The sequence below is a fragment of the Lytechinus variegatus genome, chromosome 15 (genome assembly GCF_018143015.1).
Source record: "Lytechinus variegatus isolate NC3 chromosome 15, Lvar_3.0, whole genome shotgun sequence".
Classification (NCBI taxonomy): domain Eukaryota; kingdom Metazoa; phylum Echinodermata; class Echinoidea; order Temnopleuroida; family Toxopneustidae; genus Lytechinus; species Lytechinus variegatus.
The window spans coordinates 2,920,648-2,944,414 of NC_054754.1; the positions used below are offsets into that span (position 1 = coordinate 2,920,648).

The window sequence follows — 23,767 nt, forward strand, 5'->3', positions numbered from 1 at the left end:
ATTATCACACACTCGTTCTAAATTCTTATCAATGGTAGTATCACTTCTTAGAATGTATCTCACATTTGTCTATATCGTACACTGTTGGAAAATTTATCCTTAAACTAAAAGAAGTTCCTGCAGCAGAGTCTCGAGAACACCTGTAATCTTACCAGATTGCGTAATCTTACAGGAAATTGGTATTTGGTGTGTGTAATCTTACAAATTTCCTTAAATAAAACACTCTTTTCCCCTTTTTCTAACAGACCTGTTCTGTTAAATTGCAGAAAAATTCCTGTTTCATGAATTTAAAGAATGATTCTGGTATTGCTTTCTGCAAAATCTTCTTTTATTTTTCTGTAAAATCAGGTTTTTTTTAACAGTGTAATGTGTCACTTATATGGGAAAATATCACACCATTATCCAACGATAATATTTCACGTCAAATATAGGAGTATTTATATTCCTATGGGAGTATATAATGTCCTCCTCTTCCTCTTTATCCTCCTTGGATTATACTATCTGGTCACATTGGAATATATCACAATGCTCGTCCTAACTCCTATGATAATCGCGTCCTGTCAGATAATCACGACGTATCCGTCACTGGGTAATGTTTGACATCCCTTGGGAAAAAGCCACGTCATATCGAAATATTGCACGCCATATGCGAAATTTCACATCATGTGAGAAAGTAACACGTCATATGGATAAAAACAACACATTGGACTATTTTTTGTCATATGGAAAAATGTCACGTCTTGTTGGAAAATGTCATGTCTTATAGGTTGGAGCAATAAAGACAACAAAATTATTACCTCCGAGGGGAATGTGGCATCTAAAGGCCCAGCTCCTAACCAGGTTATATTTGAAGGAAACATAAATTTCACATCATATGGTGAAAAATTCACATCATATTGGAAAATGTCACATAAGATTGGATATTTTTATGCTTTACTAGGGAAAATGTCACGTCAAATGACAAAACGTCACGTCCTATGGGAAAATGAGACGTCATATGGCAAAATGTCACATCCTATTTGAAAATGAGAAAATGGCACGTCATATGGGAAAATGACACGTCATATGGGGAAATGACACGTCATATGGGGAAATGACACGACATATGGGGAAAGTGTCACTTCAAATGAGAAAATGTCACGTCCTATGAGAAAATGTTGCATCACATGGGGGAAATAACACGTCATATGGAAAATAACAAGTCATATTAGAAAATGGCACGTCATATGGGGAAAAAATCACTTCAAATGAAAAAAATGTGACATCATATAATAATGATAATATAGGGTATTTATATTGCTCATATATCCACCTTGTTTGGTGCTCAAGGCGCTCCTATATTACCCGGCTAAGCTAGGCGTTCATAGCGCACACAGCTTTTAAAGGAATTACTTCCTACCGGTACCCATTTACCTCACCTGGGTTGAGTGCAGCACATTGTAGATCAGTTTCTTGCTGAAGGAAAATATGGGGAAATGTCATGTCATATATGGAACAATAAGGATAATGTAAACAAGGCCCAGAATACATGTAAAATTACGTACATATATATGATATTTCTCTCTTCTACTATCCAGGTAATATTTGAAGGGGTTGTGGGTTATACTGCTGAGAGTGATATAGGATTGGATGATATCAGTTTTGCCAAAGAATGCCGCCGTGCTGCTAGTGGTCTGCCGATTGTAGCGACTGAAAAGTTGACGACACCAAAACGTAATTATTCACTTTAGTGTTTTCGATAACTTCAGATCTCCCTGAGACTTCTCGAAAAAGGAAAGGGCTGGTGGTGGTGGGGGGGGAGGGGGGCTAAACAGTACGTCATAATCTTCAACGATAAAAATTGTCAATTTTCTAGGACCAAGCCATTTCTTCTCTGAGTACGACCCTTTCTCTGTTTTTTCCCCTGTACCCATGTTTCTTTTAAAATCATTGTGGGCACCCCCCCCCTCCCCGTTGTGTCCTAGTCGGCTCTTGTTTTTTCTCTCTTTCTATGTTTATTTCTCTGCATGATTTTATCTATCAAAATATGATATCTCTGTATTTAGCACTTCAGAACTTGATAAAGTTACAAGTAAACAATTTTCCCCATGAATATAATGTTTTTAGTTGTTTTTTCTTGATTTTTCACTTCTGATTTATCATAAATTTGTGCTCGTTATGTTTGATAAGTTTGATAATGCGTTGATATATCATAACCACAAACCTCCTGGTTGTATGATTGTAAATCATAATCTGCAAAAGGAATAGATTTAAAAAGGTAATTAACAAAAGTTTTATATAGTCCGAATCCTTGCATCTGATTGGCTGATTGCAATTAAATGTGGAAGTGAAAATCACTGGCAAAAACTATTCATGAAACGCTCCCCTGTTTTATATCTGTTCCCATTCGTTGGTGATAGCTGACCGGCCCACTATACCATCGTGTCTCGGGGGAAGGTTTACATGCTTAGCAGACGGATCGTGCATTGATGAAAGCATGTTGTGCGATGGCAAGAGTGATTGTCCCGACTCACAAGACGAGGCATCGTGTCGTAAGTATTCTACATGCGATCGTGCCACGAACAAAATACGAACAGATCACGACCATACATTATGCTTCTTAAAGATAACCCCACGAACAAAAAATATCACGAACTTATTTAAGGAAGAGTCCACGAAAAGTTCAAAAATATTTCATGGAATTTTAAGAAAAGATCAACTGACACGAATTTATTTTAGACGAGCACGCGGAAAGATTGCGAGCATGCTAAGAAATATATTTCAGGATTGTAAGACGAGCAAACTGATCACGAACATTAACAATATAACACGAGCAGACTGAAAACCAATCACGAATACTTTAAGATGAGTTAAAAAAGATCGCTTGTATCGGGAAAAATATTTTATGAACACGCTACAAACAAACTAAGAACATTATTACGAATAATAAGAACACGAACAGACTGAAAACCGATCACGGCTACTTTAAAGACGCATCTACGAAAATATCACGAACATATCGAGAACATTAATACAAACGATGTATAAGGATCAATCTGATAACACGTAATGAACCTATATAAAAAAAAAACTGTGAAATGAACAGATTACGACTGTGTAAATATTTTCGAAGAAGTAACCCGAAAGCAAGGGAGTGAAACGATTGAGGTTGTTATTTTCTGAAGTGATATCGAAAGATTTTGTACACACTTTTGGTGATCAAAGTGTGTCAGTCAAAAAAAGTATATTATAAAAATCCGGGGGGCAGGGGGCACCTGCCCCCCTCCCCCCTCCTCTTCGCTGCGAACAGCCATGTAATTCATGAACAAACTTAGGAATTTATTAAGGTGATGAAATTTTCGTCATAACCATTTTAAGATCTCAATAGAACTTGTTGGGCGTCATATTTCAATAAGATTGTTTATATATAAAAGTATTAGTAGTCCAATGCATTATGTTATGATTATACGAGGTAATGAACATTATTTTATACTTAAACAAATTAATGAGATTTAATTACTTTCAATGAATTGTTTTATGCATTAACTTGTGTTTTATTTCTTCTATTGCAGCGGCAGGTAAAGATAGTAAGTATACTTTTTCCACATTTTTAAAATCACGCCCGTATAATGTAGCATTATTAAGAGAGCACATGGAATATCATTAAATTCTAAGGCAATTTAACAGGGCCTTTATATTTGTTGGGCCTTTACTATGTATTCCAGATAATTCCAGTCAACAATGATGTTTGTTATAAATTCGTTTAGTTGCCAATATTTGAATCGCAACTTTTCGGTAAATGCAAACAGATAACAAAATAATCAAGCAACTCTTACCAGAAAAACTATTCGATTCGTTTTCTATCACTGGGATCAGGCTCCATGCATTAAGGCAAGGAATTCAATGTTTTGTAATAAAGCATCGAAAAATTATTGTAATGAAATATTGAAATGACATTTTCGTTATAATTTTTCAAATAAAATAGTACATCTAGTAACCCACATCAAACATGACAGAGAGGTGTTAATGTTGGATTTCAAATTCTCTTTGGTGAAATAATTTGCATCACTTTGCTACCATTTGCTACTACATGTGCTGCTACTACTGCTACTTCTACTACTATTACTACTACTACTACTACTACTACTACTACTACTACTACTACTACTTCTACTACTACTACTACTACTACTACTACTATAACTACTACTACTACTACTTCTACTACTACTCCTATGACTACTTCTACTACTACTACTACTACGACTACGACTACTCCTATACTACTCCTATATACTACTCCTACTACTATTACTACTACTATACTACTACTACTACACTCTAAAAAATATCGGGTAAAAATGCTCCATGAGGGTAATTATGTGCCAACCAACATTGGGCATTTCTTTGGGGCATTTTTTTTATCAAGTGTGATGAAAATTTTGCCCATTCTGAAGTAATTGCTGATTATTTTGTTTTACTGGACAATATGCTTCTCGCATTGGGTAAAATGATGCCCCAATTGGTCGGACACATTCCCTCGTGCTGGTTAAACTTTTACCCAATATATACACAACAAAAAAAGTAAGTCCCCCCTTGAACAAACATCAATAATTTCCGAACCAATTCGAATTATTGATACATTTTTACATGAGAGTGTAGGTAATTTTATAGGCTACCCTCCGAGTAAATGTTATGGACGTATTTTACATCATGCTTCAGTGAGCACCGTCAGAATGCAAAAATGTCACTTTTCAAAAGTCACAAGCCAAATATCATGACTTTGATTCAATTTTACTGGAACTAATTCCACATTCTCATCATGAAAAATAGTCAGAAGGCTTGTAAAAGGTACTTTCTAAAGTACGATACAACTTTTTTGCTAAATTTCATGGTTGAATAAACACAAGTCCAAATTTGCAATAATTGGATTTTTTACACATTTATATCACTAAGAATGAAAGAATATGATGACAATTATTTTTGGGAAGAGTATCTTCAACAATATTCATCGTTTCACGGTTCAATGAACATTTATTAAAAACAAAAAATACGATTTTCAAATATCATAGACAAGTATTGCTTCATTTTGGTAACTGAAAATGATCTTTTCTCAACTTTTTCGTTATGTTCACGACCATTTAACATGTTTCAATGATTCAAAGGCGTTTAATTAAACATTCACGCTTGAATGAACATGTGGAATGTGATGCTCTCTTTTTTACGTTATTGGAAAAAATGCAATTCGTAACTATGGATATCTGTTAAAAACCTCCTTGCATAGTTCATTTGATTTGATTTTTATGAAAATCCCGATGTTTAATGCATCAGTGAGCACATAATATTCGAAAATTATGCAAATGAGAAGAAAGTTCAAAGCCTTGGCCCCACTCTCTGCCGTGTTGAATGGTTATTTTGGTGTGCGCGCCTTTTGGATAGTGTTACTCTGAAGCCATGTGCGAAGTTTCATGAAAAAACTGTTGGCAGAAGTAGCAAAAACCGTCCATTAAACAAACCCTCATTTCATATTTGTGAAAATTTTGACTTCTTCTCTCATAGACTTGTGTACATTATGAGTGCATATGTTTAAGAATAAGTAAACCCTCATTCAATATGGTGGAACTTTTTTTCAAGGCTGTCTTTAGCAATGTCATTTGGCAGTAATGTTTATTAACCTATGGGCGGAATTCTGTGCAAAAATGAAATCGATATGTTTATTCATGGATGAGTGAGCACGCATCAAAGTGGGAAAATTGGTATTTTCAATGTCACAGACTCATTTTAAAGGGACATAAAGTGCATATTGAGGGCAAATTCGGTTTCAAATGTTTTTGTTTTATCATCCATCATTTCTATCACCACACACTTTTCGAACTTAAAACATTTTCATGGTTGAGCGAGCACATTCGAAAACTTAGGAATGAATACTCTTTATACGGCATAAATGTATTCTTTTCGTAACAATTTTTCATGATCAGTTTAATCTATGGGCAAATTAGTGGTGGACCCAAAATGTTAAATGGGGAGGGGCCTATGATCGGGGGAGCCACCAACATTTTCAAATTTTAACATGATCTATAGCAAGTTGTAAAGGATACTACCATAACCCCCTATGATGATACGTCACAATACAGGGGCCGCGGAACGGTTTTCAAAGTGGGGGGGGAGGTGGGGGGTAGCTGAGCCAAAAGTGGGAGGGTGGGGGCTGACCATGCAAAAATCACAATCGTATGGTCATTTTTACATTTTTGTACATACTTTTTGAAAACAGTGGGGGGCTGAACCCCCTCACCCTGCTTCCGCGGCCTCTGCAATACAATGTGCTCACTCAACCATGAACATACGATATCAAAATTGTGTGTGGAGTGGCTAAATGATGGATAGTAAACCAGTATAACACCATAAAATTCACCTAAAAAACAACTTTTGTCCAACATTGTATTTGCACAATCTGAAACACGACTCTTGTGACTTTCAAAAATGGTCATTTTTAATTCAATCTTTGATTATTCATGCATGACTCAACCGATCAATTTGATATTTCCCCAGGAGTTGCCTAATGAGTGTAGAAATCCACCTACGAAATATCATATCTCAAAATAATTCTGTTCAAAAGTTACAGCAATTTGATTTAGGGGGGACTTACTTTTTTTGTTGTGTATATTTTACTAAGTATGTACAATTTCTACTACTACTACTACTACTACTTCTACTACTACTACTACTGCTACTTCTACTACTACTACTATTATTATTACTACTACTACTACTGTTACTAGTACTGCTACTACTACTACTACTACTACCACTACCACTACTACTACTACTATTACTACTACTACTACTACTACTTATACTACTACTGCTACTACTACTACTACTACTACTACTACTACTACTACTACTACTACTACTACTACTGCTATTACTACTACTTCTACTAATACTACTACTGCTACTACTACTTCTACTGCCTATTTCAGATATTATGGATTGTACAATAATATATGTTATGTTGTATTTATTGATAATAAATGGTAATAATCAATATCGACATTGGTCTGTTTACCATACAGATAACCCTGTGGCTATTGGTCTGGGAGTAACGTTCGGTTTTCTCTTCGTAGCTGTTCTTGCTGGTGGTGTAGCTTATTACATCAAGATTTATTCAAAGAAAACTCCGTAAGTCGCTTCTTATTTATGCTCTTATGTACGATATGCAATCCGGGTTTCAACTAACCATCGTAGTGTTTCTTTAAGAAGTCATATGTAGCGGCTGCGCCCATGTTCTTCCAGTACAGGACCCAGTGGCGTAACTACGGGGAGCATGGTGGGCACTTGCCTCCCCCCCCCATCGGCTGACCCCCAAAAACGGGGAAAAGGAGAAAAAGAGGGAGAAAGGAAGAGAAACGAAATGGGGAAGAAGAACGAAGAACTTGTTTTTTCATAATAATGTTATATTATAATTATGTTATGTTACATTAAAACATTTTTATCATAACTTTATGAAACATAATTTTCTCAGGGCCTATGTCTTCACTGTTCTTGGTGCTTGCATTGTCTGTTTAATGAGATATATGATGCTTATGTACTGAAACCTCCCGTTTTCAAGCCAATATACACCCAATGTATTTCCTCGCACTTCGAGTTATTATTGTTTTATGTAGTGACATATGCTTCTGTTTCATGACTACTGATTGCCCCATGTTAAGGTCTTAATATAAAACAGTTCCTGTCCGCGATTACGTTCGCATTAGTGGATTGATGAGATATGTCTGCTCTCCATGAATACAGATCAGTCATTGAAATGTCCCTTTTTTCTGATGTGAATATCAAAGAATTTCAGCTCGCGCTTCGCGCTCGCATCACTTGACTAGTGAAATACGTATGGTCTTCGTGAATTCCTACTAACAAGCCTTAAAATACCCCTCTTCAGGTCTGAATTATCTAATTTTTCAGCTCGCGCTTCGCGCTCGCAATGTTTGATTAGTGAGATGCTATGATATTCATGATTACAATGACTACAAGTGCTTCATATATTTAGATGTAATTCTAACAAAATCAGCAAGCGCTTGGCACTCGTATTAGATGACTATGGTTAGATATGTATACTCTTAATTGATTCCTAAAATATAGTCCTTAAAATCTCCTTGTTTGGGGTGAATTTATACAAAAATTTCAGCTCGCGCTTCGCGCTTGCATTGTTTAGCGAGACAGGTACGCATTGTCATAATTTTAAAAAAATGATTATAATGTCCCTTTTCAGGTCTGAATAACAAAATTTTCAGCTCGCGCTTCGCGCTCGCATTATTTGATTGGTGAGATACATATCCGTTTAATGTCATTGTCTTTAAAATATCTCAATTAGGTCAGTATACCTGGCAACTGAGCGCGCTTCGCGCGCTCATGAAGTGACTCGAAATTTTTACTGGTGCCCCCAATGCCGTGACCCACGGTACGCCACTGACAGGACCTAAACAAAAACATCTCAAATTGACCTCTTGAATGATTGACACCCCACCCTTTCAATAAAACCTTCCGCAGCCCCTGATTTATTTTTTATGTCAAAGTAATATTCTAACACACGAATACATTCTATAAGCCCACTCCTTCACCTTTTTTTGCATATGTGGCGCTGTTCAAAGTGCTGTTATTTGGCCATCTTCATGTTTCAAGCAGTAAAACACAATAATTCCTTTTTTTTCAACGGAAGTATGCTTTTCCAAAATAGTCTTGATTATGTAGACTTTATGGTTCCATACCTTTCTGTATGTCATTCTAACAATCACTTTCTGCATCTTCACTCGAATATATCTTACATTACAATAAGAAAAAATAAATAACAAGAAAACTGTCATCTTGACGTCTATCATAGGCAGGCTAAACCAGCTTGGAGGTGTGTCTATGGTCTCTTTTCAGCTGCTGCACTTTACCTCAAATGTATTTAAATTGCAGGTGATGCTAATAGTAATGCCACTATAAGCTTTAAAATTATTCTCTTTATCCAGAAAACTTGTCAACAATGAAATGGCTCCGGGAGTATCAAATCCTGCATATGGCAACGTAAGTGATAGTAACCAAACAATTTTCCTTTCATCTATATTTTTGCTTCCTACACACGTACATTATGTATATTATTTTGATATACTATTTGATTCAATGAATTAATGTTTTAATTCATGGAGATATCACAGAACTTTATACATTTTGACCTGATTTTTGTCTCACCTGCATAGCAGAGTGAGACTATAGGCGCCGCTTTTCCGACGGCGGCGGCGACATCAAATCTTAACCTGAGGTTAAGTTTTTGAAATGACATCATAACTTAAAAAGTATATGGACCTAGTTCATGAAACTTGGCCATAAGGTTAATCAAGTATTACTTAACATCCTTTTAGAGTTTCATGTCACATGACCAAGGTCAAAGGTCATTTAGGGTCAATGAACTTAGACCATGTTGGGGGAATCAACATCGAAATCTTAACCTGAGGTTAAGGTTTTGAAATGTCATCAATTTTGACCTGATTTTTGTCTCACCTACATAGCAGAGTGAGACTATGGGCGCCGCTTTTCCGACGGCGGCGGCGACACCAAATTTTAACCTGAGGTTAAGTTTTTAAAATGACATCATAACTTAAAAAGGACATGGACCTAGTTCATTAAACTTGGACATAAGCTTAATCAAGTATCACCAAACATCCTGCATGAGTTTCACGTCACATGACCACGGTCAAAGGTCATTTAGGGTCAATGAACTTTGGCCGATTTGGGTGTATCTGTTGAATTACAATCAAAACTTTAAAAGTTTTTGGATCTGATTCATGAAACTTGGACATAAGAGTAATCAGGTATCACTGAACATCCTGTGCAAGTTTCAGGTCACATGATCAAGGTCAAATGTCATTTAGGGTCGATGAACTTTGGCCAAATTGGGGATATTTGTTGAATTACCATCATAACTTTGAAAGTATGTTGGTCTAGTTCATAAAACTTGGACATAAGAGTAATCTAGTATCACTGAACATCCTGTGCGCATTTTAGGTCACATGACCAAGGTCAAAGGTCAATGAACTTTGGCCATAATGGGGGTATCTTTTGAATTACCATCATAACTTTGCAAGTTTATTGATCTGACTTTTGAAACTTGGACATAAGAGTAATCAAGTATCACTGAATATCCTGTGCAAGATTCAGGTCAGATGATCAAGGTCGAAGGTCATGTGAGGTCAATGAACTTTGGCCATATTGGGGGTATTTGTTGAATTACCATCCTATCTCTGTAAGTGTATTGGTCTAGTTCATAAAACGCGGAAATAAGAGTAACCAAGTATCACTGAACATCTTGTGCGAGTTATAGTAGTTTTCAAAGTCAGCACTGCTGCTATGTTGAACTGCGTGATGCAGGTGAGACGGCCAGAGGCATTCCACTTGTTATGTATTTTTAACCAAAGGTTTGTTAATAATTGAATCGTTTATTTCCCTTCATTTCACATACTGTTTTCAACAAAAAAAAATGAAAGTTCACAACAAGAACGATGCATTTGAATTTCATGTATTCTCTTTTACTTCACTTTTCGAAATGGGGTAAAGTTTATTTGTCGTTTATTTTCTTTGTGATTTGTTGTACGGCTTTACAATACTCGTACCCATATGGAATGATTTCTATTTGGGGGTGTAATTCATGCTTTTAAACGATTGGTGGGTTTTTTTTCTATCAATTTCTCCTTTACAGAATCCGGCCTCTTTCAGCATGGAAAAGACAGACACACAAGCTTAATGCAACATATTTGGGTACAAAAGCAAATTATAGCACAGAAAAATCAACCATAACTACAGGGGCGGATCCAGGATTTTTACATGCAAAAACGGAAAAAAGGGCTCTCGATCCAAAACGGAGGTCATTTTGAAAAAAATGAAAAGCAAAAAAAAAAGAAAAAATAAACCTTTCTTGCTTATGCGTGATACATCCCCCGAGAAAATATTTTTGTGCCTCTCGATCAATACGGGGGGGGCGGCACGGGCTGGATTGCCCTTACCTAGATCCGCCACTGCTATCAAGTTAGATTGGAAAGCGAGTATTCTGTCAAGTCAAAAAAATGTATGGAAGGGGGCGACCACCTTACTATTTTATAAGAAATAAAAAGGTGATCAGCCTCCATAAACCAACAATAAGGTAAGGTTCTCTGTAAAAATAGCCAAAAATACTAACTAGATTTTCGAAAAGCAAGTTAAAAATGGGTTATCTAAAAGAGCAAACTTCCTTCATACTATGCAAATTGAATAAAAGAAAAGATATAAAAGATTTTTTACACCACTATTTGAGGACTGAGTTAAAATTTTACTGAAATTGTTCAATGCTTGAGTGAACCATACACTTCAAACCTTTCTGCTTGCGTTCAATAAGCTCTCGCTTGATTTCTTCTGCAATCAATCGAGTACTTGTCTGGGTTTGTGTTGAACAATTTCGACAATTAGTTTTTTTTAAGCCCGTTAAAGACCTGAAAATTTATTATTGGTGGTCTATTGTTAGTTTTGGGTGGTATGTCACAGATGAGGGAAAAATATGTAAAATCAAGAACACTCATTTAGGGAGCAAAATTACTAAATTTGAAGGCGTTTTATGCATTTTTAGGAAAGAAATCGTTGGAACTGGGTCACACTTTTACTGTACTTTTACTACATTTTGATATAAAAAGATGTACAATGTATTTTCTACTTTTTTAAGATGATTTAATTCAATTTCATGTTTTTATTTTATTTACCTTTTTTCATTTACGTTATAATCATTTATTGATTTTTATTCTTCCGGGGAGGGGAGGGGCGTGGCAAGATCATGACTGCTCGCACGTTCATATTTCATGTACATCATTTACTAAATCTGTCATTGCTATACATGTTAGAATTCAAATATCGATACATTTTTGTTTATTTTTGTGTTTATCTGAAATATGGAAAATATATTGTGAGTTTGTAAAATCAATGAAGTCTCTTTGTGCACTTTTCTCCAAATGTTTATTATCATGACATTTATAAATGTCACATGATGATGTTGATTAAAATAGTGATGATGATGATGAACAGATGATGATAATGATGATGACGATGGTGATAATGAAGATGATGATGGTGGTGATGATAATGATGGTGATGATGATAATGATGGTGGTGGTGGTGGTGGTAATGATGATGATGAATCCGTCACCATCGATTCCTTTAACAAATCACTCAGTCAAACTCATATTAACATCTTCAGAAATGTAAATACCAAATGCACAGAAGAAAGAAACATGTGAAACAAGTTTATGGAAAACCAAAACGTCTGTATTTCTCAGAGAAAATAGAACACAAGAAAAAAATCAATATACAAATGGGTATCATTGCATACATAATCAGAATGAAAAATAACGTCACTGGTATACAGTGGTATAGGGATAGAATGATTACAAAATGAGATTAAATGCAAAAAAACAAGAAATTTTCAGAGGTGGGGGGGGGGGTCATGAAAAATTCCAAGTGATTTTCACTACTTGGCTCACAGCCTATCGGTTGCAACAATTTTGCAGTAGTTGAATATATCCGAGTAAAAATCACTGATAAAACTTTTCATGATACTCCGTTGATGACACTCCCACATGAATTTACACCGGCCGAGTCCACTGCTAAAATTCTGTAGCCTGGCTGTCATCAACTTCGGCCAAAGACCCCCACCCAAACTCGACCATGCTATTGTTATAGGTTAAATGCATTTTTTTAAGATCAAATGCTGTAACATCTATAGTTTTTTTAACAGACACTGCTAATTCTCTGTCACTAGATAGGGATACTGGGAAAATGTCAAAATTGATAAATATCAAGAACAGACAATTATGCCTGCCCCCTTTCAGGATTTGTTTTAAAAACTGAACAAAGATCTGCCTCTGAAAAAAAAATTGGATATCAATACTCTCGGGCGCTGGGAGGGAACTTGCAGATGAATGACTTCATAACAAAATACAATAAAAATGGTGGACATAAATATTTCTCTTGACAGTACTTGGAGCTTATTTCAACAATCTCAAGGTGGTATCAGGACTCGGGAGTACTGAAAAAAATATGCAAGGTTTAAAAGGGATGAATTTTGTCAAAGGTTAACAAAATTGCCTCTGTTGGAATGTGAGGTATACATTACAGTCTCTCTTCCAGGGCCCTGTTTTACAAAGAGTTACGATTGATCCAATCATACACAACTATGGAAAGCCAGCAACGTCAACATCTAAAATGTGTTTGTTCAAAATATTTCCTAGATATGCTGTATTTTGTAGTTTTCTTGAAAATTCACTGTGCTTCTATTTGTTTAAACAAGACATTTGTTAAAAATTTCTTGAAGAAAATAAGACACTTGTTTAATATTTCTTGAAGAAAAATATTCTGATGTTGATAGATGTTCCTATACTTGAGGCTGATTGCATCAATCGAAACTCTTTGTAAGACGGGGCTCTGAAGTGGATAATTACCAATACCTTGTTTTTTAGATGAAAAGCAAGTCATAACATTTACCTATCTAAAATGGAGACAAATATATAGCAATCGAAATATGGATGATTTTTTCTCCATGAGGCTTTACATGTACCTCTACTACACATATCACAAAACTGAATATACAACAAGCATGCAGTGCTTTTGGATAAAGAGTGGAAATGGCAGATCTAGTGTTTGAAACATAATGCATATTAATCAGAACACTGGAATGATTGCATGAAACCTTGCCTATCCCTTGCATACAATGACCGTCAAAAGAGGATAACTGTTAACGATATGCATGCAGCATGTACAAATATACAAAAATCATAGTCCGAGACCGAGCAATGAATACATACAACTTCCGATTTAAATAAACCAGTTGCAATACTGTACATACAGGATTGCCAAAATGTACAATGGGAAGAGCCGTGTGTACAGTGTATGTACATGGTTATGTCATAAACACTTATAATAATATAAATATTTACTAGTATTAATAGCGCAGTTACTATGTGCGTATACTCAACTGCGCTTTGATACTCGGCATCATATTATTACCCAAGCTGTAGCTGAGCCGCCATATTAATAGGCGCTAAAGCGTTCGAGGAATGAATTCTACCAGGTACCCATTCACCTCACCTGGGTCGAGTGCAGCACAATGTGGATAAATTCCTTGCCAAAGGAAATTACGCCATGGCTGGGATTCGAACCCACAACCCTCTGTTTCAAAGTCCGGAAACTAATCCACTGGGCCAGACATGTCAAGCTGCTACTGCTAGATCTACATATTTTCAATTGATAAAAATCATTATCATGCAGGTAGATAATATCTTTCAAATCACCATTTCCTCTTCCAAAACTGAGTGCAGACAACTCAGAGAGACAGGCTCAATACCACTACAGATAATGTAAACATACATGTAAACACCATATACTGAGGAATGGTCCAGACAAGATTGTTCAAACTTTGGTACGAACTTACTACAACTATTTTGAACTCGCGTATAACCAAATAAGAGTAAGAAAATAACCCATTCATTTGACACAAAAAGTATATACAAGATTTCCTTTCATACAAAATAGCACTTATACCAAAGTGGCATAGAAAAATAAACTATTTTTGGATCGCTTTTTAGGTGGAAGAGAAATGTAGTCTGCCCACTATACATGTTACAATGCAGAGAAAGAGTTTGCGTTTTGATTTTTACAAAAAAATGACTTCTAATTCCATAGAAAAAGTATATACTTGTGGATGTGTTTTATCATGGTGAATGAAACAATGACGAAACAAACTCAAATCACTCCTAAAGAACTGCAAATACCTCACTCTTATAATTCTTGTCATTTCAAGTTTGATCATCTTGTATTGCCAAACCAATCCAGCCAGATTTACAGCACACGATACTTATCAATTGCCTCTTAAAACACAACCCTGAAAGTCCATAACACGTTGTCATAAGTACACAATATGTGATATAGATAGCAAGTTTTCGCAGACACATCAGAGGAGTAACATGGCGCTAGGGTCGGCAAGGCCTGCATGAGGCCTTTCAAGTGACATACAAAGTTTGCCATTGAAATCCTGGATCGATGCAGCTCCAAAATGCAGTGGCACTTACGCTCAGCATTGTTTTCACCATATGTGAATGTTCCTGCTCACATTACTTGTACAAGGAAAAATCATGGCTGCCATGGGGCATGTTCACATACGGCTTTTACTACCATACTACATTCTTCTGTTGCGTTTGCGAGAACTTGCAACAGTCCAGTCAGGGTCAGAAGGACATTAATCCATGGTTCATGTTAACATCCTTCTGCTCCAGAAAAGACATGCATCAAGTGCTTTATAGTATCATTAATTCACTTCAAACAGTATTTTTGTTAGTTTCCATTACGAATTGGTTACTGTTTATCGTAATAATTTATCAAGAATCAAAACACACAGTAGTTTTTCTATGACTGTCCAAGTCTATTTAGTTCTTATAAAGATAAGAAAATATTTCACTTTGGGTCTCTTTTTAACATGATCATGATCCATATCTTGAAAAGCCTAACTCATCCCTCAATTACAATTTTACCCTCAATTACAATTTTACATAATTAAGATGTCAATTCTTCATATCCTTGTCATTCCCAAATTATAGTTCCTACTTTACTCTCAATGCAAAAAATTGAAGAAAATTTACAGCACTCAAAAAAAAATAAATAATGGCCCAAATTCACAAAGGTGGTTTTGAAAACCCACGGTTGAGTCCATGGTTTATGCAGATTTCCTGTATAAATGAAGCTCATCTCACCGTGTATACTAGTATTAAAGAATTCCAATGCCGATGCGCGCTTTTGTCAGTGCCGTGGTTATCCACGATATTTTCTTCAGGAGTCCGCTGTTTTGAATTAATGAATCCACTCTTCAAACAGTGGACTCGTGAATAAAATAGCGCACCTATCCATGGTAACAGGCGTCAGTTTGGCGCACTGTGACAAAAGTGTGCATCAGCATTGGACATTTTTAGATACACGCTAAATTAAGTGTAATTTATACAGGAAATCTGCATAAACCATGGATTCAACCGTAGGTTTTCAGAACCACCTTTGTGAATTTGGGCCGTTATGTTATATCAATATGATCCTACAGTCCAAAAGATTCAAAATCAACTTTGCAAATTAAGGCCTGTGATTCAATACAAGTCATGTGACCCTATTATTATCTTCAAATTATATCTCTCTCGTGACTCATTTGTTTCAGAATTGCCACAGCATAAAGCGGACAGCAAAAAAGATGACACGCGACGATTCATCATTCATAGTTCATAGACCAAATTAGAATTAGGAGCATCATTTGGTCAGTTATAGAGGCATACAGCAAACAGCCACAGCCTGGATCGAATCACAACCTCAACACTACAACCCTAACATACCTCAAGTTTACTGATGCATTCTGTCATGCGTACCAATAAATAAAAAGCTACGATAGCTAGATGGTATGTGACTATTATGATTTTTAAAAAATGCTTCTATGACTGACTAAACAATGCTCAGGTCCCTGAAAAACAAGATCTAATAATTGATCATACGACTGATACGACGATCAATTACACAGATCAATTGTATGATCAATCGCTGAGCTTTGAGTTACAGGGCCCAGGGTCCCATTTCATAAATACCTACAATCTTTGCAATGATGGTAACTACCATGGAAACAGGGTTCGGTAGCCAATCAAAATCAAGGTTTCCATCGTAGTTATTAATATAGCAAAATTAAGTCTTTATGAAATGGAGCCCAGGGGCCTGTTTCATAACGAGTTACAACTGTGTAACTGTATGACAACTGCAATGGCAACCTTGATTTTGATTGGCTCCTGAGCCCTGTTGCCATGGTAATTGCCATTATGGCAATGTTTCAACAGTTGTAACTCTTTATGAAACAGCCCCTAGGTCTAACTTAATCCACTTTTCAGAATTTGCTGCATCGCCAAAAACCCTTAGACTCATTTGCACCTTGTGTACAGGTGTAGGTGCTTCCGGTGTCATTGGGATATCTCCTTAATTGCTCTTGTAGCGTTCTGTCTCATGGGGGGCGTAGTAACCTAGCAACGAGTTCAATATGATGATGATCTCCATGAGGAGGTAGAGATGGAGATTGCCTCCCCACGCATCGTACTTGGCAGCGGCGTAGAGAACAGCAAGGACAGTCACAAATACTTTCTGTAAAGGTTGAAGAAAAAAGAAAACAGGAAGATAAAAATAAAGTAAAGTGGTTCTGACTCGCGCCTTGTAATCAGGGGTTTGTGTGTTAATATCCCACATGGCCGGGGAGGCCACTTCCACTGACGATTGGATACTATGCATGACCAAAAGAAACATAAAATGGATCTCTTTTTCAAGATAGGGCACATTACGTACGTAACGTAATACGGGTGTCAAAAAGACTAAAATAATGAAAAAAGGGTACAGTATATATTTCACTAGGAAAACTATGTGTTCATGGTCCAATTGCGAGGGTATAAAAAGACAAAAATATTTAAAGGATGTACTTTTAGAACACTACGTGTTTATGGTCCATTTTGAGTGAGGTGTGTCTGGTGGTACTAACCCAATGAAAGTAAAGGTAAAGCTGACGTCCGTGATCACGTCCATGACATAACAATTAAGATACATGTATCGTTGTACTTGTTTGGCGGGTCAATTCAGGGAATACTTGTCAAGGGTACCATTTTGTTTCCAATACTTTTAAGGGTAGGGATTCACACACCAATACTAGTTAAGGGGTGCATTTCCAAAACATGGACAATAATTGTGTAGGGTGCTTTTCAAACCCCATGGTCACGCATGGAAGTGCTCCCCCCCTCCCATATTTTAATTGGGTACCCAGTAAGATGCAAAATCCCATGTAGTATGCCAAGCAACTGCATCTTGGAAGTTTTGTTGAAATGCTCTCTAGTAAGTAGAGGAAGTGCTCACAGTACAATGTAAATCGCTGAGAACATGAAGAATTAAGTGCTCCATGTGTATAAATGCAACTATTATTATCATTATTATGATAACATCTCTACATACGTGTAAATGACATGGTACCAAAGAACATGTTCCAATTGTTCGTGAAGTGATCAAAAGTTACTTATGAAGCTCTTTATCAAACACCCACCGCAATAAAAATCATTACAACTCTCTACCTTGGCAATCATTCATCTGTGCAATATCTTACAAATGAGAATTAGAGGTGCAATCAAGCAAACGAACAGCGCATGTTGCATGTATAAAGAACAGAAGAAACAAGTTGACATTACTTACCACAATACGGCCCGTGAAGAGCGCCCTCTTGTCCCAGTCGAATAGAAATCCTGGAGCCACAAAGCTCAGCATAGAAGACCCAATGAGGAGAGCTCCAGTGGATCTAACCATGTGAAGGTGGGCTCCGTCGTAGGTCTCAAGGGTGGTCTGCAAAGATCATGAAAGTATCATTGGTGAACATTTTTATCATGGTTTATATCCACTTGGTAATACATACCGTGTTTACACAGTTACACGGCTCGGGGGTTCGACACGCGAGCCGTGCTCAACACGGCAATTTTATGCTGTGTAAACGTGATCAGTGTGATCCGCTAGCCGTGTCAAACACGGCTTTTTTGATCCGCCAAAATCGTAGGTTTCAACCCGCGAGCCGAGTCAGACTCGGCAATTTTTTCGTGTGTAAACAGAAAGCCGTGTCGAACTCTCTTGACCAGGTCACTGCGCGCGCTTTCACTTTTGGCATTGTTGTTGTTCGCACGAACAAGATTCGATTCCGGCGGTGAATTTCCCGCGTTTAATTTGCGACGTCATAATTCTTCTTCCGTTCGAGATCCGCGAGCCGTGTTGAACTCACCTTTTTATATGTACGTATAAACGCGATCTCTGATCCCTTCTTCGCAGTGTTCAACCCGGCTCGCGGATTCAACACCCGAGTCAATGTGTAAACACGGTAACAATGTACTGTACATTCACGAGCACATGGTCCAATTCTCGGCTTGTCTAACTTATCATTGCTAAGCCCACTTGGTCTACATGCAGATGGTCTAATTTTCAGCTCATCAATCTCATTATTGATAACCCAACTTGTTCTACATGCAGATTCTCAGGATGTCTAACCTATCATTGCTAATCTGACTTGGTCTACATGCAGATGGTCTAATTCTGAGCTAGTCTAACACACTCTGGCTATTAAAACCAGACCTGCCAACCTCCGGGAATGAAAAATTGGATTCTGTGATTTAAAAAATATGTATTTTTCCCCAAAAAAGTGTATTTCATAATAAAATGCGTGGCACACTCGCTCATCGCGGCACTAAAGATGCATGCAAGCTAAAATGCGCACTGCTCTTGCAGATGAAAAAAATAAACATTTAAACATGTGTATATCTCACCCTGGTTTTAACAAAATGATTGAAAAAAAGAAAACAAGTTACCCGAAATTACATTGATCTAATAACCATATTTGTGATACATTAAGTTTTATGAAATAGAGACATATAGAGATGATTTTTCTCAATAAATCATGATTTTTTTTTTAACAAAAACATATTTCTGCCGTATTTTGGTTGCAAATACATATTTAATACGCAAAAAACATACTGGTTGACAGGTCTGTAAAACCCATTTGGTTTGAAGGCAGATGGTCTAATTCTTGGATCTTTCAACACATCCTGGGTAAATCCACTTAGTCTAAAAGATAAGATTAATTCTCAGCTTGTCTAACCCTTCATTACTAAACCCACTTGGTCTACACAAAGATGGTCTAATGGTTAGCTAACCTAACACTATCGTGACTGAATCCATTTGGGGACTTTGGTCTATCAATATGGTTGAATACTTCTTGGTTCAATCATCACTTTGTTTAATACTCACTTTTCCCATCTGTCATTTAGTCTAATAACCAGATGGTATAATTTTCCCCTTGTCTTCTTATAATTTCTACTTCGTCTATTGAAAATTTTGTTTATAATCATGCAGAGGAACATTGAATCTCTTGTTTTCTACTGTAATTCACTGTAAATCCAAATCATATTTTCCTCGAAAGTATGCAGCCCACACAGAACTGCCGACAATTTGTTGCATTTTAATCAAAGTGATAGTTTCAACCTTTGACAAAGCGCCATGCATTGTGCATTTATCCAAAAGGCACACCTTTTTCCATGTGCACCACATGCAAATCACCTTGTCAATAAATTCATTTGCCAACACGGTTTTCTCAAACATTTATCGTTCAACATGAATCATACAAACACGGGGCATGTTTAATAAATTTGCATAATTTTCTGACTGATAAAACTTTGAAGATCCAAAGTTAAAAACAACCCTAACTGCAAAAGAGGAAAAAGTTAACGCACAACGTACCTGCATTTTCAAATAGAAATCGGGGAAGGCATAGCAAGAGCATCCGATCAACAGAGTAAGGAATCCATCCAGGCGGAGGTGCATGTTAAGACGGCTTTCAAGCTGGGCGTGGCCACCGGAGTAGCGGGACTGGTAGTAGTAGACGACACTTCCCATCATCCATAGCATGTTGCCCAGCATGCCGAAGAAGATGTGCTGAAGATGGAGTAGAAAAAATGGTGTTGCTTTAAATCAATCAAAGATGAAAATAATTCATATTGTCACATTTTAGCTTAAAACACTACTTCTTTTTTTAGCTTAAAACACTACTAATTTAGCTTAAAACACTACTAATTTCTGAAAAAAAATTCAGTCAGATATGCGGGTATGAAAATAAGCACAACTTTTGAAATGAGAACCCTGGTGTTATTGTGAATTTGGGTTTTATAAGTGTGCGAGACTATAAAAAGGCAAAAAAAATACAGCAAAAAGATCTTCATCCATCATGAATTTATAACGAAAAAAGTTGAGGGGCTGAATCTCTATTTGTTTGTCACTCAATCTGCATTGCACAGCAACATCGACATACATGTACATGTATGTGTTATGTTCAATCTGATGTCAAATATGCAAGAACTTGAAATTATCTACTTGCAACTACCAAAGCGTAACTGCAGTCATTAAGTGTGAGAATTTCACTTCTTTGTGACGGGGCAAACTTTTAGATGATTTTCATAACAATTAAGGATACTCACATTTTGGTTCCAAGCACTTCCACCGAAGTATTGAATGTAGATCATGGAAATAATGAGAACAGAGCAGCCCTGTTGTAGAAATACAAAAAAAAATAGAAATATGAGAACTTTGCAATAGCATAGTACATGTACATGTATGTGATTAGTGAATTTAGAGCAGGAATAATATCAAACTTTTGGTACAATGTTGAGAAATTAATGTTCTTAAACAGCTTCACAAAAAATATAGAGCACGAAAGATTTTTTTTTCCTTCTCTTAAACCCCCTCATTAGCTTGTTCTCTACTGGAACTCTATTCTACCCCCCCCCCCCTATTTCTTATCACATCTTTATTCTCCTTCCCCTCCTCCTTTTCTTATCTTCCTTCTTTTCTTATCTTCCATCTTGAATAAGTCCATGTTTTAGAAAACACCCAAAAGTAGATCGATTGCTTACGAGTGCACTGTAATTCTTACCACTATGCGTGAGAAGAGGAGGTAGACAAGTGTAGAAGCATCTTTAGAACATCGGAGGAAATACCGGGATACAGCATCACCAATCATACAAGCAGCAAAGGCTCGAGTATATGTCAGATGAGTGCCATCGGGGGGTCACATTGATCTGAAAGACAAAAAAAATATTGCATGTTGAAATTTCAAATGGATAAATGCACAGAAAATGTACATTAATGTTGAGTGGCAAATCTACATGTAGGATTTTCAACATTTTGTACTATCCTCATCAATAACATCATCAATGATCATCACTACATCTTTATGATCATCATGATTGTGATCTTCATTACCATCACAATCTTCATCATTATTATCACCTACCATCATCAACACCATCATTATCATCACCATCACTAACAATCATCTTCATTATCATCACTCACATCATCATCACTGTCATCACCATTTCATTATCATCTTCATCATCTTCATCATCACCATCATCTTCATCATCATCATCATCTTCATCATCACCATCATCATTATCATCACCATCATCATTATCATCATCTTCATCATCACCATCATCATCACCATCATTATCATCATCACCATCATTATCATCATCACCATCATCATCATCATCACTATATTAATCATCATCATCACTAGCATCCTCATGACCTCATCATCATCATTGTCATCTCTAATTGTTAAAGAGACCATCATAATCTTGATCATCACCATTAATCATCATCATCACCTTTATCATCTTCATCATCATCATCATCATCTACTCCATCATCATCACTCTCCATCATCCCCATCACTTCTCTTTTCAGCTGCTAATCATTTTACTGTCATGACAACCAACCTGGAATCCTAAGATGATGTCAGGGATGAAGTACCAGCCAAGACCAAATGCAGAAGTAGCCAGAAAGTCCACAAAGATCCAGGTGTCCCGTCCTCTAGAACACCCAATCAGGAAGGCCAGGACCAGGAGACAAGCGCTGACCAGGACTGGAGTGTCAATTGATGAAAGTTCCATGGCTATTTTCTTTCAAAATACTAACCTAAAGAGAGATAAAATAATAGATATAGACTACATGATTCAAGAGCGTGCTTAGGCATGGTGATAGTGATACAATGATACACACAAAAAAACTGACATTTGGACATGAAATAAAGCACTGTAATTACTGCTAGATTTTAATGAGCTTATTTGAAGTAGACCTAGTAGATCTTATGTATATTTAAAAATAAAAGAGATAGAAAAAAAATAAAAAGTATTATGTTTGGATCTAGATCTAATGTTAGTTTAACGTTGCATGTGGATCAAAGAGGCCTCCATTAAGCCAACATGTAACTGCTAGACTACAGCAAACTCTGCACTGCACTCTGCCCACATTCTTAATCTTGAACACAGATTGAATTGAAATTTAAAGTTATAAGCAGACTTAAGTTATAAACAGTGGACACCCGGACAGGTCTATACATTCTGGATTACATGGCCGCGTAGCCAAATGTGACACCAGCGACCAATCTAACGTAACGTTCGGCCTACACAATTAAGCATGATCTAACAAGTAACAAATCGAACTGGGTCTGGGCCAGATTCTTTAGTCGCTGTGGTGAACTGGTGATCAGTGATTTGAAGCCTGTTTGCAGTACCCCACATGTATTGATTCACCGCCAAACTGATGACCCATGCACAATTAATTTTCGTTCGCGATCCCCATTTTGGATTCGGCAGAGAAATAAAATGTGTGCTAACCGGCTTCAAATCACCGATTTCGAGACTATTACAACTACAAGAAAGGGCCAGGAGTAAGCCTGTGTCCGATAGTAAATTAAGTCACTGTAGAGTATTAAAGCTGAATGTATGTTTTGGTCATATGTTGCCTTTGTTACCATAAAGTGCCACAATTTGTCACTGGGTTTTGAGAGCGAGTATTTTTTGTCCCCGGAGCTGAAGATTCGGATAGGTGGAGCAGAGGGTAGTGGTAGGGTAGTGAAGTGCAGTGGTAGGGAGACCACAAGATTTTTCTATCTCATCAACCACTTCATTAAACAGTTTTTTTAGATCTTGATGAAAAAAATGCTACATAGAATTCTACCAAATTTCATAGTAATCCATGAAACAAATGAATTTCGAATGAAATTCAGCCAAATGCTCCCAACAGGCTCTGTAGTATAATTTGTCACAACACACACAGCTAAAACACACAACTACATGTACACACAGAG

General features: G+C 36.7%; 2 protein-coding genes across 2 annotated transcripts in view; one reads left to right on the top strand and one right to left on the bottom strand.

Annotated features, from left to right (window-relative positions):
* Positions 1–10,829, top strand: part of LOC121428324 (MAM and LDL-receptor class A domain-containing protein 1-like) — a 57,084-nt gene extending 46,255 nt beyond the window's left edge. The window contains exons 16-21 of the mRNA XM_041624892.1: positions 1,578–1,713; positions 2,400–2,531; positions 3,552–3,566; positions 7,056–7,161; positions 8,988–9,042; positions 10,712–10,829. Of these exons, the coding sequence (XP_041480826.1) occupies positions 1,578–1,713; positions 2,400–2,531; positions 3,552–3,566; positions 7,056–7,161; positions 8,988–9,042; positions 10,712–10,756 (489 nt within the window). The 3' untranslated portion in view covers positions 10,757–10,829. The remainder of the gene's footprint in view (positions 1–1,577; positions 1,714–2,399; positions 2,532–3,551; positions 3,567–7,055; positions 7,162–8,987; positions 9,043–10,711) is intronic.
* Positions 10,830–16,834: 6,005 nt separating this feature from the next.
* Positions 16,835–22,928, bottom strand: LOC121428970. The gene is made up of 7 exons (XM_041625864.1): positions 22,899–22,928; positions 22,385–22,577; positions 21,542–21,675; positions 21,087–21,155; positions 20,353–20,547; positions 18,271–18,417; positions 16,835–17,184 (listed from the first exon to the last, which is right to left on the bottom strand). The coding sequence occupies exons 1-7, from the start codon at positions 22,926–22,928 to the stop codon at positions 17,023–17,025; spliced, it is 930 nt and encodes a 309-aa protein (XP_041481798.1). The 3' UTR covers positions 16,835–17,022.
* Between the last annotated feature and the right edge of the window lie 839 nt (positions 22,929–23,767).